Raw genomic sequence first — 27,788 nt, 5'->3', positions numbered from 1 at the left:
CCTTCAGAAATCATTTGAGAAAATCAGTTGGTGGAAAGGTTGAATTTAAGTGGAGACGGGTTTTAACAGCTTTGTTCAGGAGCGACGTCAAAGCTGGGAGAAAAACAAGTATCCAAGCAAACAGGCAAAGTAGAGAACGGTCCAAGAATGTGTCGTGATAAGGTCACTTCAGAGGACGCTGTCCAACAGAGACTCCACAGAGACACATAAAGAACCACACATGCTGCCATGAAAACCAGCTGATGAAATAAAAACATAGCGAAGGCAGAGAACATCCTGACTCTGCTCATGTGTTCGAGTCACGATCGGTCCGACAGTCGACGGAGTATCAATGGGATGAGGAGTTGCTTTCTGGATTTCTACGGTGACACTGGGACGGTCTGATCACTTCCTGGATCTGTGTCGGTGTGAGTACACAACATTTTTCTATTTAAAGTCATAAGGCACAGAGTGTGTGTGTGTGTGTGTGTGTGTGTGTGTGTGTGTGTGTGTGTGTGTGTGTGTGTGTGTGTCTGTGTGTGTGTGTGTGTGTGTGTGTGTGTGTTTGTGAGAACTTACCGTTTGTAGGTTTCTGCAGTCTGCACCCATGTTGACATTGTGTCTTTTCAGTTCTGATTTAATCAAGGCTGAAATGAATCAAGAGAGGAAATATTAGACTTTGAATATGTATATGGTTTGAGACACACAGACACACAAACACACACACACACACAAACAGAGCCTACCAGTAAGCAGTATTCCGAGGAAGATCCAAGCGCAGAGGAAGAGGTTTCCAGCCAGCGGATTGTAATCTGACATCAGTTTGCCCTGAATCAGAGTGAAAATGATCCCGAACATCTGCAGAGACACACACACACACACACACACACACACACACACACACACACACACACACACACACACACACACACACAGACACACACACACACACACACACACACATGTTAGAGACTTGCCGAGCAGTTGGGCGACTTCAGAAGCCTCGTCTGCTGCTGACAGACATTCAGTCCATCCCATCATTGATTCAACATAATCACACTCAGATTTTCTCCATCATTTAATCGATGTTCTGCACATGTTGGACGCGTCTCCTCACCTGAGCGAAAGCGTTGAGGAGTCCTGACGATGTTCCCTCAGGCTCCGGGTACGTGATCTCCACTCCGAACTCGAAGCCCAGAGGCAGGTAGCCCGTCATGAAGAAGCTGAAACACAGACGACACAGATGAGATGGGACTTAAGTGATTTCAGCCTTTTACACACAAACAAAGCCCTTCCTGTTTTATTCAGCTCTCACCACCTGTTGGCCTTTATATTTAAAACCACATCGCTGCAGTCGATATCGACCCAGACAGTTTCTGACATCTTTCACGTTCATGTCATATTCACATTTTAATTTGAAATAATGCAAAAGTAGCAGTTTCAATCCCGGTCGTGGCTTTAACACCCTGGATCCTCAGTGTTTAGAGGTCATTTACACAGGACCTGCTTTGTACCTCATGTTTAACACACAACACAGAGCTCAGGCCCTCATCGTCTCTATTTGTTTTCAACACTGCATCAGCGTCAAACCTGCAGGATGTCGCTGAGGACGCGGGCGAAGAAGCAACGACACACGATCTGTGTCAAACTCGTTTCAGCAGCTGAATGAAAACAATCGGAACGTGTGTAAATTACGATTGAGCAGTGAACTGTGTTGAAAGATAAATCCACTTCAATGTGCTCCCTGCTCCTCTCTACAGAAGCAAATGACTACATGAGAGTCTCGGTATCCTTGATTATGTTTGCGGAACCAAAAACCTTCATATAATCAAGTTTATGGTTAAACTGTAAAATATCTATCTATCTATGAAAAGGTTAAACCCAGTGATAAACTGACACTGTGCAGCCTTGAAGGAAACGGTGAAGCAGCAGTTTAGTGTTGACACAGGTTGACCACACCCTAATTATAAATAAAGTTGAGTTTACCCACAACACACAGAGATCTGCAGTTTTATTTAAGTCTATATATTACTTACACTTTAATTAGATAATTAAAAAGTTGCAGTTGTATATTATATTGTGTGGACGTGTCATATTATTATTAAGGACGTTATGTTTTACACCTCTGTCCATTTATTTGTGTGTTAGTCAGCAGGTTTTTCCAGAGATGTTTCTTAACCTCCTTTCTCCTCTTTTTAACATGCTTGTTGATTTCCTGGAGAATAGTTCACAGATCTTGATGAAAGGTTTAGGCGACTGATATTTATGAGTGTCTGTAACTTGGTGCAGCTTGATTGAATTTAAGGTATTTGGCAGAGGTAGGAAAATAACAGGAATGTCACTATATTTACTTTAAAGATCATTCAGTAATTCAAACAGTGTAAAATTGCAGTAAGGTGCTTTAACAAACACAAGGTAAATGTTTGCACTGTAACTGGCTCAGTGAATCCTACCCCAGGACTCCAGCTGTGAAGAAGACCAGGTAGATGCTGTTGAGGTCCAGAGTGAAGGTGAAGACCATCATGCCCACAAACGACAGGATGTACACGATCAGAGTCGTCATCCTGAAAAACATCCGTCAGTCAGTGGATCAGTGATAATCAGGCTCCACTCAGAGGTGATATTATCTCTGTCATCGTCGTTAAAGGTCAACTGTGAATCTCATTTCCTAACCCCACAGCTCAGAGTCAAGATTTCATTTCTTTTGACACCTCAAACTTTAGTTTCAGGTTTCATCTTGACTTGTAGGATTTGTTTTGTTCTCACAGAGGCGTCAGACACATGAGACGGATCGGATAAAACACTGTTTGACACACGAAATATTTAAACTTTTAAATAATAGTGCGTCTCCAACTCGTTGTTCCTCTCATGTTTCAAAACACTGAAGCCCCTGTGAACACGACAAAGACATTATCAGCAACATCAGTGCTCCACTTAACAAGTGGGTGTGTGTGTGTCTTTCCTACTTGTATGTCTTTGTGTGGTCCAGCCACAGGCCACAGAGGATGGATCCGACCATCCCAGCAACGACTAGAGTCAAACCAATCCTCCCAGCGTTCAACTCCTGGTTCTGAGGAGAGGAAACCAGAGGAAAGGAAAGGAGAGGAAAGGAAAGGAGAGGAAAGGGGAGGAGGAGAGGTTTTATGAGAACAAAGGGCTTTTGTCCTCCTTTAACTGATCAAATCTCTGCAGAAACACGTGGGTTTCACCTTACAGGTGTGTATAAAAGTGTCACATGTAACAATGTTTAAGGGCGAGGGTTGTTTGTGTGTGTGTGTGTGTGTGTGAGTGTTTGTGTGTGTGTGTGTGTGTGTGTGTGTGTGTGTTGCTGTCAGTCAGAGTGGGCGTACAGAATGTGAGAGAGGGACTATAAAGAAAGAAAGAACGTTTTAGAGTCTCTCTCTCTTCATTGTTTTCTTGAGTGTGTGTGTGTGTGTGTGTGTGTGTGTGTGTGTGTGTGTGTGTGTGCGTGTGTGTGTGTGTGTGTGTGTGTGTGTGTGTGTGTCTGCGCGCACTGACAGTGTTATGGTGGGCAGCAGGCATGCGTGAAAGTAGCTAATGAACTCGGAGCCACAGACAATAAACTCATGTCACATCGAAGCCGTCAGAAGCTCCTCTGTTCTTTTCTGTATCTGCCTCTCGCTCCCCTCTTTTCCTCTGCCCACTTTCCATTTGATCGATATTTAAACCTGAATGACTACATCACATTTACATTGAGTAATAGTGTAATATCTGTAATGTGTGTCCCTCCTTTAGAACCCAGGTGGAAGAGACAGGAGCAATGTGTGAGAAGGGTTATGAAGTAAAACATCGTCTCCCTGCTGTTGGTCTTTTACCTCGTAGAAGGTCAAGATCATCTGGCTGAGAAGAGTCGAGACGGAGTAGAAGGAACCAGTCATTATACCTGTGGACAGATGGACAAACAGAGACAAGGGGAGGGAGCAGTTAGCTTCAGCAGCAAAGTGAAATCACGTCATTTTCCTACGACTGTCCGTTGCTGCAGCTCCTCTTTTCAGCCTCTGTCTCAAACACTTTTTCCTCCTGTCTCTTTAAGACCCCCCCCCCCCTCCTGATAAAGCCCAGTCTGCTCTGATTGGTCAACTGACCCACTCTGTTGTGATTAAACCTTTAACTTTGCCAAACTTTTACATTCACAAAAATCCTACGTAACACACCGAAGGAAAGCAAGACTGAAAAAACATCATGTGTCGGCTTTAAAACAAGGTGTGTGTGTGTGTGTGTGTGTGTGTGTGTGTGTGTGTGTGTGTGTCTGTGTGTGCGTGTGGGGTCATGTGAACACCATGTGCCAGAAGATAGTCATGCTACAAACATCAAAGTGCAGAAAAGCCCCTCTGGCAGTTTTAATGCTGGAGTCTTAAAACGATCCCAGTGTCTTTCAGGGGAAACGCACAACCTCTGGATTAGAAACCTCAGAAAGCACATTTTCTACAAAGGTTTCTCACTGAGTTGAATAAATATGAAACAACACATGTGGTTATAGTCACAATCGTATACTTAGTGCCAGTCTGTGTAAAAACGTTCCTGTGTTTTAATAGCAGGAATTATACTAACTAGAAAAAGAAGTATAATATAAACTGTATGTGTATATTAGAGCACCCACCGATATGGATTTTATAGCTAGTAAAATAGATCTGAATCCAGACAAGCTTTTATTTGAGTTTACCGTAGCTGATGAGCAGCAGGATGAAGGCTTTATTCTGTATCAGGTTGAGGATGGACCGTTTGTAGGAGTAATCCTCAGTAGGAGAGTCTGGTAGAACAGCCTGGGCCTGGCTGGGTGGGAGGGGGGGTCGGTCCTTTATCACTGCAGGATGCAAAAGAGACAGAATCAAGTTTTGATGCGACTTGCTCAGATGACTAAATACCAAATTATAAGAAAACCAAATGAACCCCTCTATTTGCAACTATACGGAGACCCAGGTAGGCTCCCTGCGGAACTTCAATAAGCTTTAATGAAAAATAACAACAACAGAAATTCTTCAACACATTCAATTAAACATTTTTATCCCATATTTCAATGAAGCTCCTTTATGCCCTTTGACAACCCGCTGGTGCATCAGTATTGATGTCGTTTAACAGAACAAGTAGCTATCAGATATGAACAATTATTCTTAAATACTGTTTCTATTGTGGTGCCTTTTTAAAATCATAACTATATAAATATTCTAGAACTGGTTCAGAGACTAAACATAATACAGTCGTCCCTCGGGGCCAGGAGGTGCAGTCTTCCCTTGGAGAGAACATACAGGTACAAAAAGTACTGTACATCATGTACAATGTGACCTCGGGTAATGTGGGTTAATGTTTAGGATTTATTACCCAATAGTCATCACACGTGTATAAATCAGGGCGGTGGTCACATGAAGAATTTCCTTATTTGAACATGTGAGTTTTATTGTGAAGTCTGTCGTCAGACTCACTGAACTGAGACACAGTGGATATTACCCATGATCCCCGGCTTCCTGAACCAGAAGTGCTGTCGCTGCAGCAAATCCACCAAACTCTGTTCGGAGAATTGGTTAAATTAAAATTAAGCTATAATAGTTTTGATGTATTTTTGTATTTTTGTAGGCCTGTTAAACCCGAAGTTACCCTGATTAAATCCTGCTTCAGGGGACCTTAGTCCTCAGAACACAAACACACTTTTGTTTCACTCTCCTCAGGGGGACAACTCATTGTCATCCACTTGTACTTTGTTTGTGTTGCTGCTGTCTTGGCCAGGATCTCAGCATCTCAACTGTTCCTGGTTAAATAAAGATTGAACCATAACCATCACAACTACATTACTAACTTTAACCTAATTCTAACCTGAACCCTAAGTCAACTTTCAAAAAGTAGTCTGAACCCATGGGGACATCAATATTGTTCCCACGAGAGACATGCGTTCCCACGGGTTGGTGTGTATTCAGTTTAGAGTCCCCACTGGGATATAAAAATGAGCCCACACCTCTATTCTAATGTCACCTCACACAGCTTCGAGGCAACTGAACCACAAAGCCCCAGCAAATGGAACAGATGGCGGCAGAGGGTAAACGTCCACGTCCCAAAACGCAAGGCATCATTTGAGTTGTGTGTGTCTGTGTTTACGAGTGTGTGATTGTGGTGTGTAGCCTACCTATTACTGTGAGCAGGAAGAGGACCGTGGAGAGAGCGGCGGTACCGTAGAACATGATGCTGATGTTGTGACCCATCAGCTCGACATCGTCAGGTGTGTTGGGAACTAACACTGGAGGCAACAGGAAGCCTATGGCTGTTCCCAGCTAGAGACAAGACACATAGAGACACATAGAGACACATAGAGACACATAGAGACACAAAGAGACACATAGAGACACATAGAGACACAAAGAGACACATAGAGACACAAAGAGGAAGAGAAACGTGGTTGTTACACTGTGTTTCATAATGTTACGGATCAAAATGCAGTGTTTGATAACAACATTCTAGTGTATTACTTTATCATCTTTTCTGTTCTGTTATTACCTTCGTCCAAGGAGGTTATGTTTTCTTCAGCATAAGTTTGTTTAGTTTGTCACAAAGACTATCGGACGGATTACCACACAACTCGGTGGCTTAGTCAAGTGGCGGATTTAGCAATTTGGGGGCCTAAGGTGAACACAGGCATTGGGCCCTCTGCATCCGTTGTTCTCCACCTTTTTGAATCCTTATCACTAAATGATTTAGTAAGGGTTTATCAACGGATGTATTAATTGTTGAAGAATAATTTAACAGGAGCCATTAACGATGGGTTGCCAGGTTGTGGGGAATCGTCCTCCAACTGCTCGTTAATGTTATAACTTTCTAGTAAATCCTTAATATGTTTCACATTTTCCAATAAGTCACAAGGTTTGCGATTATAAATTCTTGGCAACCAACGTCAAGGTGCATTACCGCCACCTACTGCGTCTTCTTCTTCCACGATTATAAATGTATTACTTGTATACTTGTATTATTTTGCTTGTTGCCTCTGATGTTTTGTTTATATTTATCTCTTTGCGAACCAGGAGCTGTTATTAGGATTAGAATATTAGAATAAACTTATAATTAGGATGATGAGTATATTGTTATTCATTACATCAAAGGCAACAGTCTTCTGTTTACAGTCTTTGATGCAGAGTGGAGTTAGATATGAAGATTCTATAGTTAACGTTTTTTATCAAATTGAACAGATTTTGCCTCATCATGTTTTTGAATGATTTAATTAACTGGTGTTAGTTTTTCACACATTGCATGTCATTATTATTTTAATTTCTATTAGTAGTAGTACGAGTAGTAGTTTTGCTTTATTGCGTATGTGTGTGCGTGTCTCTGCTTCTCTGTCTGTGGCTGACCTGGTTCCCGAGCACGGCCGTGGCGCACGCGGTGGACACCTCCCGGGGACCGAACCACACCGAGGCGATGCGGGACGGCAGGCCGAGGATGAACACCTGCGCCACGGAGCAGATGACCTGCGCGGTGACGGTGACTCCGAACAGCTGCGGGCCGACGCTGGCGCACTTGAGCCAGGCGCCGGCGCAGTTGAGGCCCGCGCCGAGCAGGGCCGTGATCCGCAGACCCCTCCGGTCCAGCAGCCAGGTGGCCGGGAGGATGAGCGGCACGTAGGCCACCATGTAGACGATGGAGAGCCAGTCCACCTTGTCGTTGGACACCCCGTAGAAGCGGGTGAAGACGTTGGTGATGATGCTGTACTGGATCCACTGGAAGGCGTTCACCAGCGAGTACAGGCTGAACACGGCGAGCACCGCGAACCGGCGCGCGAACAGCTGCGTCTCCCGGCTCTTCGGTGCCTCCCCCGCCGCCTCCCCTCCGCCTCCGTTGGGCAGCATCGCCTCGCTCTCATCCGGCGGCGCCTCCTTCTCCTCTGACCCCTTCTCCTCCTTCTCCTCCTCCTCCTGAGCGGGGTCGGCTGCTGCCTCCCACGCCCCGCCCGTCCTCACCGCTCCGTTAGTCGGCTCCGCGTGTCGCTCGGCCGCGGCGCCGCCCGGGAGCTCCGGACTCTTCCTGGAGATCGTGATGTCCTCCGGTGCGCCGGTGTCCGCGCGCACATGCTCCTGCACCAGCTCACCGGCGACCATGATGTCGGCTCGGGGCGTCTTCTTCCTCCACAGAAGAGGCGGCGCCGAGCGGCTTCCTCATCCGCTGGAGGCAGAGATGAAGGCAAACAAGAACCGGACTCACGCGCGAGAGGAATCACAACAACGCACAGCTCGTCACGCTCAGCTCCGGGATCCACTTCACACCGGCTCCGGTAACTTGTTCACACTGACCGGCTCCGTTCAGCCCGCACGCTGCCTCTCTCTCTCTCTCTATCCGGTTCTCTCTCTCTCTCTCTTTCTGTCTAATCTCTCCCTCTCTCTCTCTCTCTCTCTATCCGGTTCTCTCACTCTATGTCTCTTTCTGTCTAATCTCTCCCTCTCTCTTTATCTCTCTCTCTCTCTCTCTCTCTCTCTCTCTCTCTCTCTCTCTCCCTCTCTCTGTCTCTCTCTCTCTCTCTCTCTCTCTCTCTCTCTCTCTCTCTCTATCCGGTTCTCTCACTCTATGTCTCTTTCTGTCTAATCTCTCCCTCTCTCTTTGTCTCTCTCTCTTTGTCTCTCTCTCTCTCGCTCTCTCTCTCTCTCTCTCTCTCTATCAGGTTCTCTCACTCTATGTCTCTCCCCCTCTCGCACTCTCTCTCTGTCTCTTTCTGTCTAATTCTCTCCCTCTCTCTTTATGTCTGGTTCTCTCTCTCTCTCTCTCTCTCTCTCTCTCTCTCTCTCTCTCCCTCTCTAAGTCTCTCTCTATGTCTCTCTCTCTCTCTCTCTCTCTCTCTAAGTCTCTCGCTCTCTCTCTTTTGTTCAGCTGACAGTGACACACGGACAATGATCCGATGCTGATGAACCAATAGAGGAGCAGCTGGGACTTGTAGTATAATGTAGTATAATGTAGTATAATGTAGTATATTGCAGGAAACAAGTTGATCTGTGTTTATCATAATGTAATAATGATAATAAAATATGTGCGATATCCCTGTGTAATTCATTTCATTTCTATTAGGCACATGGGTCTTCATTTACTCTTTTTTAAATGTTCACTTATAACAGGCTTCCTTCCTTCAGGATTAATGAAGTCTATCTTATCTTTTCTTACACAATTTGACAGTTCAACGGTCTTGGTCCATGAACTCAGATTAGTGCGTCCATGTGCTCGGGTCATTTATCTGCCCTCTAATCCCAATCATCCTCTGACCCGGTGGCCACTGCAGCAGGTGAAGGATCTGGATCCAGACAAGGTTCACGCGAGGTTACAACAACCCAAGCTTTTCCACAGAGTTTCCAGGAACTACATATTATCTCTGTTGTTCTCATGAGGATCAGATCACCTTCCTGTTACCGTTGGAGGGATAGTGGAGAGGGAAGAGGTCTCACTCTGTGTCTGTTTTCAAAACAGAACAATTAGCCTGGTCAGAAACAGACACACATCTTGTGTATAGATGATTTATCATCATTATCATGTAACAGGACTGTTTATGAGTTAGATGATAGATTATTACACATTTCTGAGTGAATTTGGTCTTGAAAATAAACTGTAAATAAAGATGTACGCCTATATAACCTTTGTCTCAGTCACTTTGTTGGTTTATTGTTATAAGTTTCTTATGATTTACAGTATTTCGTTTATTCCTATCATTTTAGCTTTAAGGTTAGAAAATGAGAAAAACATACTGGTTAAGCTGCAAAGAAATTGTGTTCTTTTTTAGCCCTGGTAGCTGTTTTGTGGCGCTAGAATCTAAGATGGAGTGACACATCGCAACAAACACAGAAGATCTTTGAGCACACAGACTTGTCTTCGAGTTTCCCGTTGTCATGGAAACCTCAGCATCACCAGCCGAGCACACTCTGGATTATTCATCAGATGAAAGTACAGCCCCGTGATGTCGGGCCGTGAGGAGCCGGCTCTGCTGCAGCTCAACCTGCGGAGGGAGACGTGGTGTCAGGTGGAGCTGAACCCCCGACAGTCCTGGGAGAGGACGGAGAGGACGCACCACCGCGGTCACCTGAGGACCAGCCCGGTGCTGCTCGCCGCTCTGACCGCAGGGCCGCAGCGCGGGGGGGGGCAGCTCCGAGCGGCCGCCCCCGGTCAAGCTTCCGGAGAGAAGGCACTTTGAAGACAGCTGTAAGGAGGCTCCTGAGCCATTTACTGAAATACTTCATTAATATCTCGATGAGTATTTACAGCGTGTGACTTAAAGTGTAAACAATATTTATAACATGTTTATTTACATAGCACTTATCTAAACAAGGTTACAAAGTGCTTCATAGAATACATGGTAAAAAAATAAGATAACACTGCTGTATATTTAAATAACATATTTATTATGAATAATTATATACCTCTATAACACTTTATGAAAAGTGCTACATTAAGATTGAAGAGGGAGGCTTTAGTTGCTCAAGAACTTTTTTTATTTTAACTTAAACTTTTTGTCATGCAGGTGTAAAGTAAACCTTGAATAAGTAAATCAAATGGGCACAAAAAAACAACGCAACCATTATGAACAAAGTATGTGCAACAACAACACAACACAACAACAAGGGTTAAACAACTCATGCAGCAGAATGATGCAACTATGAAAACTATTAGATCATTTCTCATTATATTGATCCAGATGCTTCATCACGACTCTATGAATCATTGTTGTGCATCTTTTCTCCTCTTCCAGATAAATCACACCTGGTGTAAAACGGCTGCAAGACCCTGAGAGCTGGGACAACAAATACAAATACCCAGTCTGAAGGAAACAATTCACTGGTTAGATTTCTTTGTGTCTGTGTTTGAATATCACCCACACTGTCTGTTCCCTGTAAAACTTCAGTGAGCGTCAGTTGAAATGTCTCCACAGATTAAACCTTCATGATTATAATGTGTCCTTGTTTCATCCAGAGTCAAATCATCAGGTCAAAACCTGCTGCGTCTTTTGCATAAAAAAAAAAACCTCCTCAGGCCAAACTGTAGATTTCAGAACTGTGTGTGTGTGTGTGTGTGTGTGCGTTGCTGCGTGTCAGCCCTGGGGAACAGTCTGTACGCATTTTGTGCCGTGACGAGCTGAACGGTTTGAGCTGACAGACCTTTGACGTCAGCGATGTACCGGCAGGACAGGACGATGTTACAGGGCTCGTTCCTCGCCTGCGAGACAGAGAGAGAGTTATTAAAATCTAAACGTCTGCAGAGCAGCTGCTCGTGTGTTACAGCATCGATCCACTCAAATCATTTCAAACTCACGTGCTTGTCGAGCCCCAGGGCAGGGGAGTCTGTTTCCAGACAGATGTGCTCCAGTGGGATCTCTCTGATCAGTTTGTCTCTCTGTGTGGAAACATCGAAATGAATTAATCACCTCGGTATCATGGACGGCTGCAGATTCACAAGACACATGATTTCCTGCTTATCTTATATTTTCTTTAATCTGGGGAAGAATATATCAGAAGAGATTTTCTGTCTTTCTTTCTTTAATCTCTTTACTGGAGTTACTGAATAACGAAAACAAAACAGGATAAGGACGCAGAAAAAAATACCTAACAACACGAATACTAAGTCGTAAATGAACGATCAATGAAGTTTTACGTCGGTAAGTAAACATATTAACGTAGGAAGTTTAGGAGTTGTGTTAATGAAAGACCAAATGACGCAAAACTGATTTATATTGTTGTGGCTTCATCTGAACTGTCCCTCAATATTGCCATGACCTTGATGAAGGTCAAGCTGAAGAGAAGAGAATGTAAATAATTAATTAGGGATCCATTAGGAAACCAGTGATATGTTTGGGATTTCAGAACATCAACTAAGCAAGAAGTAGACTTATCTCACTCATCTTGCCTCAAATGGTCCTAAACAAGGCTGAGTGGTGCCCCCACCCGGGGTCTCGTCGACCTCGCTGCTGCTGGCATGAAACACCTGATTCATCTTCATACATGTTTCAGCATCAGCTTGAAGTTCATGTGAAATCCGTTTGTTTGATTATGTTCATTTTGCCCAGTCAGTGCCGCAATGAATCACTTGTAAAGATGAACTGTTCTCAACGGCGAATTTTTCCCTGTAATACGATATCGGCCCAGAATGAGAAGCGTCCCTGTTCCTCAGGCTGCGGGATGATCTGCATAATCAAAGTAGGCTGGCGATGCATCTGAGGGCTGCTCAGGCAAAGGGAATTGACACTCACCTGTTGGTTTCTGCAGACAGCAGGTGGAAAGGAGAAGAGGTAACCAGCCTTCACACCTTCCAGAGCCACCGACGGCTTCCCCGCAAAGTTATGAAGCAGAGCGCGACTGATACCTGAGGGAGAATCAAAGAGTCAAGACGTCCAATCGTCTGCAGCTGTAGAAACTGTGTGTACATGACTGACAGGAGGGAGACACCCACCCTGTTCTCTCATGGTCTCTATGGTGACTTTAGCAGCTGATCGTGAGTGGACGTTCCTGTGCAGAGAACGTAGAAAGACGAGTCAACAAGAACCATCAATGCAGACTTGATTCTTTTTAAAGGAGACTCATTCTGCTCATATTGATCGTTTTAATTAGTTTTATAACTGTAAAAAGTTTTCATGCTCTAATGTTCAGAAAACACATCACTTTGCTCAGACTGTCCATTGCTGCAGCTCCTCTATTCAGCCTCTGTCTCAAACACCAAACCTGTCCCACTCTTCTTAATGTGAGAAGTTACAACGTAGACATTTCTCAGCTCGACCAAGGACAGAGAAAGTCAGAAGTCTCCAGGTGAAGACGTGCAACTCAGTTAGCATCATGTGACCTCACCAGAAGGTATAACACATCAATATTCCCTCGTGCTCATTTTCCCACGTCATGTATTTGAATGTGTTGTGAGTCCATCTGCAGATGTTGAATAAAACTACCGAAAGATCAGACTTTGCTCTTTATTTGACCGAAATCAATTAACTCATAAGGTTAAATAATAATAGAATAATAGAATAATAAAATAACGCTCTCACAAACTGATATAACAGACTGGAGGTAAAAAAACACCTGTAGTTTCCTGCTGCTGTGGGAGGAGTCATGAGTCACTGCTTCATTCCTTCTTGACCATGAATTCTTGTAGGATCCTGTTCCTTCATTATCTAATCTACTCAACTCTTACAGGAGACCAGCTGCAGCCTCGGCCAATGTTCCCCTCATCGTGATATGAATCATCTCATCATGGCCTCGTTGTGAAATTATTATTCCAATAAAAAAAGTGAGCGTTGTGAGACTGAGGTGTATAATATGTACTTTTCATTCTAGTCTATTCTGATGTGCTCACACAGGAAGGTCCAGCTCCTTGGCGACGTCGAGCTGTTTAACGAACACGGTCATCTGGTCGTCTCTGTCCTGCTGAGTCGGAGCTCGCCACGGTGTGAAGTCTAAACCGATCTGGAGCCAGAACAAGAGAAAAACAAGTGAACTCACGCAGGACGCCAAAGAGATTATTTGATCATTTTACCTTCCTTAAAATGATCAAATGTTCAGAAGTTCCTGAACTTTCTTATTATTCATCCAAAACATGTTTCAGCTTTTCAGTGACTGGTTGTGACCCCATGAAAAAGAGGAAAACTTCTTGCAATGAAATAACAGTAAATCTATAACTTTTCCTTTTGCTAGAATAACTGAATGTTTTTTATTTATTTGACAGGTTAAAATGTCTGGTAGAAATAAAAGACATCAAAGACTCTGACTCTTGATCCACAGCCTCAACCTTGACTAAACTTCTCACATTGTACGAGCACGACGCTAAATTAACTGCACAAGCTCATCTGGAAGAAACTGAATCAACCAGAACAACATCAGGAACCAAGATGCTGCTGGAGACGTTTAATGATGAGTCCCATTCTTTATAGTCTCACGCTGTAGATGAATGAAACGTGTTCGGTGCAGCAGGACATCGCCTGATCCATAAAAACAACAGTATAGAAAAACAGGAGATGGGACTTAGTCCTCTGGTGCCGGTGGGGGGGGGGGGCGGGGTCTCTCTGGTGAATGTAGAAGTGCACGAGAGAGACTGTGACTGACTGAGTTCATTAGCTTTTCCCAGCAAAGAAGATTAAGAGGAGTTTTAACAAGTTAAATCCTCTTTTCCAGAAGTCACATTCAAGTTGACTTCTTTGTTAAGGGATGAAAGAATGTGTGTAAAGTGGTGGTGTGTGATATATGTGTGTGTTTCTACAACTTGGTTTTAGTGTTAAGAGGTTCAGGTTGAAGTCACAGACTCTCATAGGCAGAGGAATTCAGTTTGAAGAAGAGAATTACTTGAAAAATCGGTCCGGAACATTTGTGAACTATTGTGAACCAAACAATATGTTTGAACGGTACAAGTAAATACTTGTGTGTACTAATGTGTGTGTGTGTGTGTGTGTGTGTGTGTGTGTGTGTGTGTATGTGTGTGTGTGTGTGTTTCTACCTCTCCTACAGCAACAAGGCGTTCTCTGTGTTCGTAGAACAGCGGCAGAGCAGCATCCAGGTCCTGTTAATAAACGTCCACATAAAAAGTTGCACAGCTAAAATAGACTTTATGTTCAAGGCTCGTCAGAAGCCTTGAACACCAGAGGCTCAGTTGAACTCTTCGTCATCGTGCCGAAGCAAACTGTTTAGAGTCAGTGTTTTGTTTTTTACATTAAATCAGAGGAAACATGAAACCGCAAAGATAATCAGAGCAGGAACTAAATATTGTTTAATGTTTACATCACAGCCTGAGGTGTGGATTCTAGTTAGGGACCTTTATTCCCTGCAGAGGACTCACACCCCCCCTCCCTCTGACCCCACTGAGAAGAGTGGGTACAGTTACGCTCCTCGTTTACTCAGAATCAATAAAGTACAATCCGGCTGTTTTGCCACCTGAGGCTTGGCGCTGCGCTGCTCGGGCCCCTCGCCGCCCTGCAGAGGATGGACACCGAAACACGGAGCCACCACATCTGGATAACTGTGAGAAAAGAAAAGAGGAATAATAAACATGCGGCTGTCCTGCAGAGAGCAGCTGTAAAGGAGAATGTAAACTATTTTCCTTCTATACATTGTGCATGAGGGACTTCATGAGAAGGTACATTTACCCCGGTTCTGTGTTATTGTACTGTAGTTACGGATGTTCTGCCACAATCTTATGAATTTAGAGATTTACAAACTGATCTGATTATTGCAGAATGTGAAGATGTCCCTTGTTTTTATTCAACTTACTTTTAATTCAGTACAAATCTGAAATGTGTCCCCTCTCTCCCCCCTTCTCTCGTTTTTATTTGCTAGTCCAACAAGTTTTATAACTTGAAAAGTGCAAACCGAACTCTTTCTCCTTGTAGTTTTTATGCTTTTACTGCATCAGCCCTTCCTGCTTTCTCTTACATTATATAATTGTACGAGACAGGGACTATACACTGTACGTCCTGGGACTGGTTATACAACACTGAGGACACAGACCGTTGTTGCAGCTGGAGAATCCTGCTGAACTCCCCGACTTCTTCTGTCACAGCAATCAGAGTCTCTACCCCGGCCTACACACACACACACACACACACAAACACACACACACACACACACACACACACACACACACACACACACACACACACACACACACACACACACACACACACACACACAAAACTGTATTTACCTGCAGCGATAAACCTATTGTTCGGTTCTATGTCCGAGCTGAATGCTCTGTAAAGCAGCTTTCAGATAAACCCTGAACTCTGAATATTCTTCAGAAATGTCAACTGGTTTTTCACACCTCTTTGTGGCTGTTTTGTTGAAGTTTGGAATCTCGCTTGTCGTTAAACTTCCCTCAGTTTTATGATCATTTTGCATCTTTTTCTCAGTCGTCTTCTTCTTTGAGGACAAAGTGGGAGAAGGTCCAGATCCAATCGTTCGCTCTCCAAGTGACCTTCTAGTTCTTATAGCTTAAAAACTCTATTAAGGTTTCTATTTGTATTTTTCTCCTTCGTGGCTCGTCGGTCAGTCGTGATGCAGTTTGTGTGAAAGCTGGAGAACAAATCAAGTTTGAACAGAGAACTGACCTGTCTGCTTCTCTGCAGCACATCCTCCAGATCCTGGGACAACAAAAGAAACTGGTCTTAAGTCAAAGTGGAGCCACCAGCCGTCAAAGGAAAAGAGAAACAGTCGGTGCACATTTAAATGTTCGACTTAGCCTTTGTGATGCAAACAAATGTGTTTGTTTTATTCAAATAGTTTAAACTGCTCTGTACTGTGGTTTACACCCAGTTAGCTTTGGGCTAATCGTGTTTACAGACATGAGACAGGCTACCTGCTCAAATTCACGGGCTGAGATGTGACAGTGAGAGTCCACGAAGCCAAGTTCCATTGAGAAGTGAAACTATAAACACGAGGAGACAAAGTTTCAAGTTTTTTCTTGAAAACACAGAAAGAAACGTTTAGTCAGACAAGAGCAGCACGGAACGTTTCCGCTGAGCCACCCGGAAGTGTTGCTCCGGGGGGACCCTGTTAGCCGCCGGACCGGGGAAGTCCCATCTCTGGTTCCGGTTTGACACAGAATATAAACAAGTTGGCGGTAAAGATGGAGGCGGTGGAGGCGGAGGAGTTCCGAGTCCCGGTGGCGGCGAAGAAACAAGTGACGGAGCTGGTGGACAAATACAAAGACATTTTAAAAACCGCGCTGGACGGACAGACGGACGTCCCCGAGGCCACGAGACAGGTTCTACTGCAGGAGCTGCTGATGGTGCGTTACATGACGTCACTTTACGTTACATTACAATACGTTACATTACCTTCAACTGTTCAGTGAGTAAAATCATCTCTCACGCGAAATCCCCTTCCGTGAAATAATAACAACAACAAATCCAATCTGATATTTGTTATTGTCTCGTGAGGAAGTGCAGCTGCAGAACGCACAACAACAAACATCTGGCTCTTACGCGTCATAAAGAATAATAATGCGGAATAAAAGTGAGTTGATTGTTGCACCTGCTCCTAAAAACACTTCAAACGATATAAAACACTAAAAGGATATGAAGCATAAAAGATGAAAAACTAAAACTGGCATTAAAACCTAAAAAGTGTGTGTGAGTGTAAAACGGTTATTTGCTCATTCAGACTCGAGTCAACCATTGCACACATTAATATACAATTGTAAAACACTGCTACTACACACTACTGGTACTACACTACTTTTAATTTATATTTACAAATATCAATAGTGTCATAAACCTCCAGATTCTATCGACCTGTAGCAGCAGCACTACGCCCCCATGTGGTGGGAGGTTTACTAAACATATTACAACTACAATATCACTGAGTAGAGCTCATACCTCCTGTATGTAAATGTTAATTAAAATGTCCTATAAATAATAAAAGACACAAACATCCCAAACAGATCAGTGGTTTCACTTGAGGGTTTTAGGTAGAATGTGTTGTTCTGTTAGAAACTCTTCAAACGGTATAAGTTGCATGTTTACGTGTGAACTGTTGGTGTCTGTGCTCTTTGTCCGATCTGTGTTCACTTGTGTCCGTGCAGAACTTTGAAGCTGCTGTTCAGGACAACGTGTTGGTGAATGAAAAACCGTGGGAGGAGGCACCTGACGCTGAGGGTGATTCACTTTGTCCCTCGTTTGACTCTACAGCTTGTTTTCAGTGTTCACCGGACAAATCAGCTCCCCGATGACTAAAGTATGTCAAATAAAGTCTCTTTCTGTTTCTCCTTCCTGAGCAGAGGACGAATCGGCTGATCTGGAAAGCCTCCTGGATGACACCATCGTTGAGACCACCAGGAGGCGCCGTACTTACCCCAGACAGATCCTGCCTCACGTGGTCCACTCCCTCAAGGCCGAGCGTAAACTCATGGTGGGTGTGGGAGTGGGTTTGTCTTAAATAAGCAGCTCAGATGTGGCTGTGAGGTCAGTGAAGTGCGACTGCCCTGAACTGGAGAATCAGATGTTGATTGACAGCGTCACTTGCGTTGATGCTGCTCCAGACGCTGGTCGCCTGTTTGTTCAAATCTTATTACTGTTATTGAACGTATCTCGTGTCCAAATCGCACACTGCACTTCACTGGGCCCTTAATGATACACACGACAAGTGTGAAGCCGACAAGATGAATGGTTCCTAGAGATATGTGAGAGACACACACACAGAGAGAGACTTCTGGAATTATTAGATAGATATAAGGAAAAGATCATGAATATAATCAAATCAATAATGTGCATCACAGTAACTGTTGAGCATCCAGAAGTTGTTTCTCCTTTACATCCACTGCCATGTTGTGTTTCCAGGGGCTTTACGAACATGCAGTCAAAGCCCAGGAGGTGGCCCGAGACCCTGATCAAGGTATTTACTGAACACACTTATACACAAACATTTTAAACTCAGCTCTTTTAGTCTCTGATGCTCAGAAAGACGCTTAAGGTTCTGCCAGTCACTTCATTCTTTACCTAAAACATGTGAATATCATCAGTATCAAAAATGAACACACTTCACTTTATGGACACCTGATAGAAAATCTTCTCTAGCGTTTGCTTTTAGTTTTATTCCTCTGTGGTTTAAAACGTTGCATATTCTCTCCAGTGGGTTCTCTCCACCGACTGTGTATGCCGGACATTTTCTTCTTGCTTTCATAAAATCAGGAAGAGCTACTTCTCTTTGAGACAGTTGAAAGTTTCAGCCTCAGTGAACTGAAATACCTTGAGATGCTGCTTTTTGTTCAGCTTGTGAGTTTCAGTCGATTTCAGTAGATCAGTGTGTGCGTGAGGAGTTGTCTCCTTTACAGTCTGTTGTTATTGTGTCTTAATGAAATAACAGCATCAGCAAATCAAACTATGAGCACATTATTCCTGTGGTTTATCACCGTTCAGCTGATACTTGGGTTCAAACCTGACACAGAAGTCATGAAACACATAATAGATTAGTAGTAGATGGATAAATTAGTAGATTATTATTCACTTATTTACATAAATTCTCCACATAATGTGTATTAACAATAGAATCTAATCCTAAATGTTGTTTCCTCAGAGAACATCATGACTGATTTGTCTGCTGCAGCTCCTGAGATGGTGAAACAGGCCATCCAGGTTATAAAGGTGACACGGCAAACCGGCACATATACACGTTTAACAGATGATATGAGGATATGTTTTTGGATCAAATGTTTTATTTACACTTCTTTGTCCGTCCTCAGTCGATCAGCACTCTGCAGAAACAAGCCGAGGGCCTCTGTGAGATCCTCAACATGAAGCCCAGCCACACCACCCTGGAGATCCACAGAGAAGTGTTCAGCTGCAACGGCCAATCAGACTCTCCGATGCTGGCCACCGGCACGGCGGCAAAGAACAGGCAGCCAATCGAGCGAGCCGTAGAAGAAGCGGCGGCCTCAGAATGCTACGTGCCTCTCGCCAAGAGACCCGGTCACCCTGTGGGGGGGGTGAACCAGAGCCTGACACTTTCTGATCAGAACATTTAAATTTACCCTCCTGTCTCAAAGTTCGTCTTCATTTTAAGATCTTTACTGTTAATATAAACTCTTTTTCAAACCTGAACTCCACCTGTGCTGTGTCATTTTTAAAGGAAAAGGCTTTTAATATCTGTCATTTTCCTCCATTAAATATCTCAAACCAAAACACTTTGTGACCTGCTTGTCTGTCTCAGTCTGAAGTTCACTGTTCCCCTCAGAACCTCAAACAGAAGTGAAAAGCTTTTTTTTAAACTATTTTTAGTTGTGGTTTAACGCAGTTGTTTAGTGGTTATTCTGCCAAATGTGGGATTAAAGAGATAAAACCACAGTGTAAGGTTATCGACTGATGAGTTGTGTGTCGGTGCACAGATCGTGGTCACGTGACTTATGTGAACCGTCCTCGCTGCTTCTTCTAAAAGTGCAACAAATTAAAAAGGTGAAAAGGAAGCTGAAGTGAAACTGCAGGTTTCTCGCCTGTTGTTTAGACTTTACCAGAAACTTTGTGTTGTGCGACGGAGACGCTGAGCCTGAACGCACACATTTTAAACTCCTGTGATGTCAGAGAGCAAGGACGACCACCTGTGGGACACGTGTGTGGTAAGATCACGCTTCTTTTCCTGGTGTGAACTACGACACAAGGTCAGAGGTCATGGGTTGTAAATGAGGGAAAGTTTGAATCAACTTCTATTGGTCAGTGGTCACTGAAAAGCTTGTCTTGCTGTGTGTGTGTGTGTGTGTGTGTGTGTGTGTGTGTGTGTGTGTCAGGGTTCAGAGGACGAAGGCAGGAGGATGAAGAGGAGAGAGAAAAACAGAGTTGCAGCTCAGAAGAGTCGCAAGAGACAAACACAGAGAGCCGACCTGCTGCATGAGGTGTGTGTGTGTGTGTGTTACCTCTTTAGCAGCACTAATACTGAGCTGTCAGGACCAGTACACCTCATGGGGACCAGAGCCTGAGGTCAAAGGTCATTTCTGAGGTTATGGTTGGGTTGGTACTTCCAGATTTGCACAGACCAACAAACAAACGGTAAAAGTAATAATGCAGGAGCACAAGATAACGAATTAGCAGCTGTATTCTCCACCAGAGTCACAGAAACTACATAAAACAGAAGTTTCACAGCTTCTCCTTGTGATTATTGATCTACATTTAATTTGACAATAGCACCAAAGTAAATGATAAGGTCCTGAGCCTTATATCAATCATATGCACTGTGATTTAAAAGGCTCCTCTCAAATCTGAGATGTTGATTTACTTGTGAGTTCTTCCTCTTCCTGTCATCCATCATTTCTTCTGGTCTCTCCTCCTCCTCCTCTCTTCCAGGCCTGTGAGCTCCTGGAGCAGAGGAACCAGAAGCTGAAGACCGAGGTGTTTACATATTTACTCTCATTCCGGATGAAAGTGTTGTTGCTGCGTTTAAAATTTAAAAGAGCCTCAAACCAATAAAAGGACAAATAAATACAATAGTTGTTTTGTGTTTCAGGTGGATTCTCTGTCCGAGGAGCAGCGACTCCTGACTGAAGCTCTCTCAGCCCACGAGTCTCAGTGTCCCATGATGCACTGCTTCTTCTCCTCGTCCGGCCTGCAGCCTGACAACATGGCCGCCTGTTCGGTCTGAGGTCAGGGGGCACGTCTCTGACCTCTGACCTCTGCAACATCTCTACAGCTGTAATCCACCCTGTGATGCAACAACACAACTCTAGAGGACAGTGTTCACTATGATCAGAAATAAAGTGGCAGATTTCATAATGGCAGTGAAGAGCGTCCCCTGGTGGCCACACTCTACATTACCATCACTGTGGTTCCACTCCTCTTTCAGCTTTCAGGGGGAGAATTAAATAAAGCATTGTTCGTATTCATATTGTCACTTCACATATGAAGGATGAATTATCTGTTCCCTTTTAAAAAACTTTTCTGGGTTTGTGACTGCACTTTTATTTTATTTGTTTATTTCTTTTTAGAGTCAGATGCACGTTTCCTCTGTTGTGTCAAAATAAATAAGATTGTGTGATGTGATGATCTGAGGTGTAAAATCTGTTCAGTTAAAAGTTTATGAATTAAAATCTTATAATACAATAGTATTACACAATAGCTTATTTGCAGGTTTATTTTATGGAACCTGAGATACAAACAGAAATTCCAGGAACTGGACCAAAAACTAAAAACAGCTCAGTTAATAATTAAACTTGAACTGAGTCAGAATCATGTGTTCTGGAAAAAGTGAAGACTCATAAGTTCCACATGGAACATCTGGAACGTCATTGGTTGAAGAACTTGACATTTTCCCTCTTCCCTCATGGAATAAATACATATAACACAAACCTGTTGGACTGTAATGTGTAGAAATACGAAGCTTGTTATTTATCATCATACATGTATATTTTTATAGGAATAAACAGTCGTGTTCTGGGGCTGTTTTGTCAATAGAAATAACACTGACTGCATTAGAACAACATTAATAACTGAGTTATTAACTGAGTACATTTTTATTAAATTGTATTTTGTCCTATTTGAATAAAGCTCAACCCACTATTGTGCATGAACTTTTCACCCAGTGATTGTTTTGTGTTACACTTCCTGACGGATGATGCTTTACAAGGGGTCTACATATTCTTATAAAGTATTATTTTAATTATTTTTAATTTATTTAAATTAGGGAAAAGTGATCAAACGTTTGTGTTGCCAGAGCGGTATCTTAGAAAATGACGTATTGTGTCTTTTGTAAAAAAAAAAAAAGTCCTTAACTTGAAATCATCATTTTCCATTGATTAACAAATATAAAAAAACACATAATGATGTATGGAAACAGCAACATCCCTCGTGTGTGTTTCCGACCACATGTTTGTCACCGTTGTGCATGTTGGAGGGAAAGAGAGGTCACATGGGATCGTATCTCCTTCTACTGAAGGTCTCCAGGTCATTTTGAAGTCACAGGCGTGTCAGAGAGGTTCTATAAACTCTGCTTCACCTGAACCTGTGGTTTGGTAACGCTGACGGACACTTGCTCAACGTCACAGTTCCCCATCCTCACCACGATCACATCAGAAATCAGGGTTTGAAATGTGCTCGGTGGTTTCGTTTTCCCTTCCTCTTGCACTCTGAGGTGAATGAACAAGATGCTTACGCAGGAAAAAAGGTGTGGATCAACCGGATCTCCTCTGCAGACGTCTGGGAAAACCTGACTCTTATTCCTCAGAGAAACCAAAGAAGGGTTGATGTGTGGGTAGAATGAACAGCTGGTTGTGGGATTATCTCTCAGGTCATCTCCACAAACAGAACCTGAAGGCGAGGGACAAGATTCTGGGGCTGGAAGCTTCCAGTTCGACCAATCACATTTGAGCAGCTTTGGTTCCCTGCAGGTAAACAGTAAAAGTAACGTTCATCTGAACTCACCTTGTACAACCCCACCCCTCTGGTTTGTGCGTTTGCTCTCACTCCTGCAGGAAACTGACGTCACAGTGATCAGATCAGTTTCTAAATGAGCGTCCATCCACAGCAGCAACAGCATCGCTGACAGGAAGCAACACGTCGCCCTGAGAGTTTTCCTGAGAATACAGGACGGAGCCAGCACCACCGACACACACAGCTGAGACACAAACACACACACACACTCATGCATATTCACACACGTCTGGGGAAATCTTGGCTATTTTCACAAGTCGGAACTTTAAGTGTCACGTCATAACATCACCTGTAGGCTGCGCTCTGCTCGACTCAGCTGTTTAAATCATAGTGTTTGCACATGAATGTTCTGTGTGACGACACTGTGAACTTTGACCTTTGACCTCCACATTCTAATCAGTTCATGTTTGAATTCCAGTGAACATTTGCACAGAATGTGAAGAGATCCCCTCGAGGCGTTCTTGAGATATTGTGTTCACAATGGGAGCGATTCTCACGAGATGGGTTTGGAAGAGCAGGTTGAACTTTTCTGCTGCAGCTGTTTTGCAGGAGCTTCTTCTATCTGCTCAGAAACTTATCTTCCAATCAGAGGTTGGATTGACTTCATATATTTCTGCAAATTTCTCGCGAAGAGAAAAGTGGTTGCCAGTGTTGAAACGACACACACACACGCACACACGCACACACGCACACACGCACACGCGCACACGCGCGCACGCACGCACACACGCACACACACACCGGCAGTGACACAGCTTCCCAGTCAGATAAATACAAACCGCCTCTGCTAAATGATGGAATGCATTCTCTGTAATTTCTCTGGAAGAACAGCAAGTGGTCAGAGTTCCAGACGTTGTGGATTCTCAGGAGATACAAATGTTTGTGTTACTCAAAGTATTTGAATGTAAATACAACTTAAATCCACAGTGTTGAAAGAAAAGTCCCCTTTAAGTCGTGATAAATAAATGGACCTGTGTTATATGTGTTGTTGACTTGTGTTCTTACATCATCAGACATGTTTCCACGGTTTCATTCAAGGTAACAGGACGTTTCTCATTACGTTTCATCTTCACCTTCTTGTTTCTGCGATAACTTCCAGCAACTCTTTGAGAAACGTTTTGACTCATTACATATAAAAATTGAGAAATCAAGAGTCTTGGATGTTTCTTAATTTAATTTCTTCTGCTGACAGCAGTTTTTACCCCCCCCACCCACCCACACAGAAACATGTGAAATCCATGGACAGGGTTACAGCTCTTTTCCTTGAAATGACCACTGATGCAATCTGCCCACTCTTCAATGGGACCTACTTCCTGCCATCTTGAAACATCATGATGTGACTGTTCCTCTCATGATGGTCAAATATAAACAAGCTACTGTAAAAACAAAACTTCCTGAAAACGATTCTTTTAGAGACTTTTAGAGACAATCGTGTTTCAAGATCATAAATAAATAATAAACTTTAAATAAACGTGTGTGGGTACGAACACTGACGTCTTGTGCTAAAGACGTCATCAGGAGCCGTTCGATCGAGGATACACACGCTCGACCAATCAGGAGTCAGTCTCAGCTGTCAATCATGACGTCTCCGCCCATTTTTATACCATCAAATGAAAATTATAAAAGAAAAACATAACAGAAACACTCCAACAAACGTCAGTGAGATAAGAACGACCTGAAATGACATCTGAACTTTTGTGACCTGTGGTTGCTCGTCCCACATGAGGTATTGTCCAATATGGGGCAAAAGTATGCGCACCCCCACACACACACGAGCACACACACACAAAACAACACACAGACACACACACACACACACACACACACACAGACATGTATAGGGAATATTCTTTGGCATTCTCTCGACTGATGCAATTCAGTCATAAGCGGAGATGACATGACTCATGTAACGACAGTGTCATAATTTCTGAACTGCAACTTCCTGTGTGTTGTGGTCAGAGGCCACAGCTTCATAGTGCGTGTGTGTGTGTGTGTGTGTGTGTGTGTGTCTGTGTGTGTGTGTGTGTGTGTGTGTGTGTGTGTGTGTCACAGTTACCTGAAGTGCCTTAAGTGAAATAAATTCATTGTATGCACAGTGTTATGACCCATAGAAGCTCTAACTCACTAACTGATGTGTTAACCATCACACTCAGGGAATAGAAGCTGCTTTTCAGACCTGAACTCCAGGTTCTTCTCCTGTAATTTTCCAGAGGGGCCGAAGGTGAGGACACAAATGTCTGAGGCAGAACTCCTGAGATTCTCCACAACTTTTCCTCCCAGTCCGAGAGAGTCCATGTGAGAGAACACAAAAGGACAGTTGGTATGGGAAAGGAAAACCAACTGAATTTCATATGTGAAACTTATGCTACTATCGTAAATAGATTAGTTAGAAGTATGTCAATACGAGTTCAGGAATCGTGTGCTGATATACGTTGGTTTATTTAATTGTAATGTAATCACCTGAAATGAATAGACTGGTAACAGAGCAGTTAACATCTCAAGTTCCACAGAAACTGTTTTAATGTATAATTTATCTTTATATGTGTTTAATGATGTTAAAACCAGGTATTAAAGTTTTTTTAAGGATGTATTATTATTATTATAACACATCCTGGCTCAGTTCCTCAGTTTCGTCTCCTCTGCTCAGTTTCACCCGTGTAAGATGTGTCAAAAACGTCCTTCGCTGAAGTTGGTGAAAGAATCTTTACTTCCTGTAAAGATGTTCAGAGAGCGCCTCGCCTCGCGGTGACCTCGGTGCTGGCGCCAGCTGAACCGAGAACAAACGGCAGAGTCGTCTGTTTTTCACGAGGCTGTGTTGAAACTTCTGGTTTCCATTTCTGCTTCAGCCTCGAGTGTGTTGACCAACTACTTCTCCACCAACAGCTCGTCAAGTGATCAAGGAACAAACAGTAAACAGTTTAGTTCTGTGATCGGACGTTATTTGTATTTAGTCGTGAAATGGAAAACCACAGAGAAACTGTTTACCTTTGAAACATGAGTAACTTTTAAACACTTTATTCCTGCGATAACGACACCAGAGAGACTGAGTTCTGCAGGATTTCTCATAATAATCAAAAATAAAGCAGCTTCATGTCGGATCCTGTTCAGACCAGTGGAGTTTCTGCTGCCGGCGTTCCCAACCAATCATTTCATTAAACGCCTCAGACACGACAGCTGAACCTTGGCTCAACTCTGCAGAGGAGCAGGCGAAACGTCCACTTTCTGTTTTTTCTCCTTAGACGAGTAAGTTGAGCTGCTTTTAATTCATCCCTCTGTTATAATAACAACAACAAAAATAAGTGACACTACAGGAAATCAACATGCACAGACATGAGTAATGACAGATTGTAATCTGGAATCCTGAAGAACAGGAGAGTTCATATCTCCGCCAAGGCCCAAAAGTCCCCTCATGCAAAAACACTCAAATTCACGAGATTCAGACTTTTATTTGAATCTGCACCAAATAAGACACTCATAAGTATCAGTCCTCTAAACACGTCTGATTATTTTCATCAAGATCCATGAATTCTTCTGTGAGAAATCAATTAGAATGTGGAAGAATCTCACAATGCTATATAGGAAGAATAAATGCCAAATCCTTTCACCAAGTTTCGTAGAAATCTGCGCAGTTATTTTTGCGTAATCTTGTTCGCAAACAAACAAAAGGTAAAAACCAAAACAACATAAAAATACTGTAAATGTGTCTCAGCATCTCCTCAGTTTGTCGGGTCTGAACGTGTTTCCTGTCCGTTTAAAATCATTTTAATGGACGTCTAACCACCCAATTACACAACCGGCTAATTGGCATGAAGCCGTAAAATCCCTCCACCGACAAACACAGAGAATCACTTGATCCACGTCGGCTTGAAAGTTGAAATCCTGTGGTTTGACCCCACCTGTCTGGCACTCGGGGGTGACGAAAACAAACGCTAATGTTGTTCTGCTCCATGTGGCTGCGTCGGGTCGGAGAGCACGACCTCTGAGTCGTTCTGTTAAAGAAATTTGAAACTCACTTCTTTAGAACGTGGGTTGGGAAAGGAAAAGATGTTCCATGAGGTGTTTTCAGGTGAGCTGCGGAGCGGTGGAAAAGTGGGCGGTGTTCTGCGTGAGGGAAACGTTTCAACTTGATTCTGTGTACTTTCATACAAACTGGTATGTTAATTACAACTTATAATCTTGCCTGAGATCCGATTCCTCCCTCTGTGCTCTGCTGGAGCTTCTTCCTCCGCTCGCGCCCACGTTTGTAGGGTTGTTATGTTGAATTACGATAAATTATATTCTCGTACAGATAACGTTCGGTTTTGGTTAAATTAACCGTGAAGACGAGATGAGTCATCAGACGAGATTTTATTTAAGAAGAGTGAATAAAAAGATTCTCCGCAGGATTCCGGCGATGTTTTAATTCCGATGCAGAGATCACGTGTCTTTGTTGACGGGACATCGACACCAGCGTCGGCTCCAGTCGGGTCATGTCACATCTTCCCCATTTGCATAGCACTCTTCTGACACGCCCCCTAATGACCAATCCCAACAGGGAGGGGCAGTTGGCCAATCAGAGCAGACTGGGCTTCATCGGGAGGGGGGGTCTTAAAGAGACAGGAGCTAAAACCCAGTGTTTGAGACGGAGGCTGAACAGAGGAGCTGCAGCAGCGGACGGTCTGAGGAACGTGATGTTTTCTGAACATTAGAGCATGAAAACATTTTACAGTAAAAACACTCGTTGGAATTATCAAAGTGAATATGAGCAGAACGCGTCTTATTTTAAAAATAGTGTGTGTTGAACATTTCTGCAGTTGGTTGTTAATTAAACTGTATTTCACAGATTGTCTTCACAAACATTGAGTCATATCTGATCAGCCGGTGCGCACACACACACACACACACACACACACACACACACACACACACACACACACACACACACACACACACCCCTCTCTCTCTCTAGGACGGACGGCAT

The 27,788-nt window shown here is 43.4% G+C and overlaps 5 protein-coding genes across 8 annotated transcripts in view; 3 read left to right on the top strand and 2 right to left on the bottom strand.

The window, feature by feature from the left end:
* Positions 1-8,270, bottom strand: part of flvcr1 (FLVCR heme transporter 1) — a 29,613-nt gene extending 21,343 nt beyond the window's left edge. For 2 of the 3 annotated variants that reach the window (XM_034579485.1, XM_034579484.1), the window contains exons 1-9: positions 7,332-8,075; positions 6,116-6,260; positions 4,664-4,804; positions 3,816-3,883; positions 2,946-3,049; positions 2,433-2,543; positions 1,097-1,202; positions 726-837; positions 559-626 (exon numbers count right to left, since the gene is read on the bottom strand). In XM_034579485.1, the coding sequence (XP_034435376.1) occupies positions 559-626; positions 726-837; positions 1,097-1,202; positions 2,433-2,543; positions 2,946-3,049; positions 3,816-3,883; positions 4,664-4,804; positions 6,116-6,260; positions 7,332-8,075 (1,599 nt within the window). Of the gene's footprint in view, positions 1-558; positions 627-725; positions 838-1,096; positions 1,203-2,432; positions 2,544-2,945; positions 3,050-3,815; positions 3,884-4,663; positions 4,805-6,115; positions 6,261-7,331 lie in introns of all 3 variants that reach the window. The other variant, XM_034579483.1, reaches the window with a different exon arrangement.
* On the bottom strand, positions 1,192-16,455 carry tatdn3 (TatD DNase domain containing 3). 2 transcript variants are annotated; one of them, XR_004613234.1, is made up of 11 exons: positions 16,276-16,455; positions 16,028-16,060; positions 15,429-15,502; positions 14,856-14,940; positions 14,422-14,484; positions 13,288-13,397; positions 12,394-12,449; positions 12,194-12,306; positions 11,260-11,340; positions 10,758-11,163; positions 1,192-1,202 (listed from the first exon to the last, which is right to left on the bottom strand). XR_004613234.1 is itself a non-coding variant. In XM_034579488.1 (10 exons), exons 1-10 carry the CDS (start codon positions 16,330-16,332, stop codon positions 10,996-10,998), a joined length of 840 nt encoding a protein of 279 aa, XP_034435379.1. In that variant the 5' UTR covers positions 16,333-16,455; the 3' UTR covers positions 10,575-10,995. The 2 variants fall into 2 exon arrangements, 1 of the variants encoding a protein (XP_034435379.1); XM_034579488.1 differs by lacking the exon at positions 1,192-1,202 and having other exon boundaries at positions 10,575-11,163.
* LOC117758113 (spermatogenesis-associated protein 45-like) lies at positions 9,587-10,719 on the top strand. The gene is given in 3 exon segments (XM_034579491.1): positions 9,587-10,083; positions 10,085-10,152; positions 10,700-10,719. Coding segments are annotated over 3 exon segments (261 nt in total). The 5' UTR covers positions 9,587-9,910.
* Positions 16,456-16,489: 34 nt separating the features above from the next.
* Positions 16,490-19,512, top strand: nsl1 (NSL1 component of MIS12 kinetochore complex). The gene is made up of 6 exons (XM_034579489.1): positions 16,490-16,707; positions 17,503-17,575; positions 17,698-17,828; positions 18,257-18,311; positions 18,993-19,060; positions 19,159-19,512. The coding sequence occupies exons 1-6, from the start codon at positions 16,546-16,548 to the stop codon at positions 19,438-19,440; spliced, it is 771 nt and encodes a 256-aa protein (XP_034435380.1). The 5' UTR covers positions 16,490-16,545; the 3' UTR covers positions 19,441-19,512.
* A 306-nt stretch (positions 19,513-19,818) lies between these two features.
* Positions 19,819-21,670, top strand: batf3 (basic leucine zipper transcription factor, ATF-like 3). Its single transcript, XM_034579791.1, has 4 exons — positions 19,819-20,028; positions 20,197-20,301; positions 20,750-20,794; positions 20,910-21,670. Exons 1-4 carry the CDS (start codon positions 19,987-19,989, stop codon positions 21,042-21,044), a joined length of 327 nt encoding a protein of 108 aa, XP_034435682.1. The 5' UTR covers positions 19,819-19,986; the 3' UTR covers positions 21,045-21,670.
* Positions 21,671-27,788: the final 6,118 nt, after the last annotated feature.

The sequence above is a fragment of the Hippoglossus hippoglossus genome, chromosome 24 (assembly GCF_009819705.1).
Source record: "Hippoglossus hippoglossus isolate fHipHip1 chromosome 24, fHipHip1.pri, whole genome shotgun sequence".
Lineage (NCBI taxonomy): Eukaryota > Metazoa > Chordata > Actinopteri > Pleuronectiformes > Pleuronectidae > Hippoglossus > Hippoglossus hippoglossus.
The sequence above is the reverse complement of the archived record's forward strand: the minus strand, read 5'-3'. Positions and strand labels throughout refer to the sequence as shown.

Coding starts and splice junctions, on each gene's coding strand:
- batf3 (XM_034579791.1), top strand. CDS start 19,987: ATGTCAGAGAGCAAGGACGACCACCTGTGGGACACGTGTGTG. Junction 20,029..20,196: donor ACCTGTGGGACACGTGTGTG/GTAAGATCACGC, acceptor TGTGTGTGTCAG/GGTTCAGAGGACGAAGGCAG. Junction 20,795..20,909: donor ACCAGAAGCTGAAGACCGAG/GTGTTTACATAT, acceptor TTTGTGTTTCAG/GTGGATTCTCTGTCCGAGGA.
- tatdn3 (XM_034579488.1), bottom strand. CDS start 16,332: ATGGAACTTGGCTTCGTGGACTCTCACTGTCACATCTCAGCCCGTGAA. Junction 15,503..16,027: donor TGCTGCAGAGAAGCAGACAG/GTCAGTTCTCTG, acceptor GTGTGTGTGTAG/GCCGGGGTAGAGACTCTGAT. Junction 14,485..14,855: donor AGCGCAGCGCCAAGCCTCAG/GTGGCAAAACAG, acceptor GTTTATTAACAG/GACCTGGATGCTGCTCTGCC.
- nsl1 (XM_034579489.1), top strand. CDS start 16,546: ATGGAGGCGGTGGAGGCGGAGGAGTTCCGAGTCCCGGTGGCGGCGAAG. Junction 17,829..18,256: donor AGGCCGAGCGTAAACTCATG/GTGGGTGTGGGA, acceptor TTGTGTTTCCAG/GGGCTTTACGAACATGCAGT. Junction 19,061..19,158: donor AGGCCATCCAGGTTATAAAG/GTGACACGGCAA, acceptor GTCCGTCCTCAG/TCGATCAGCACTCTGCAGAA.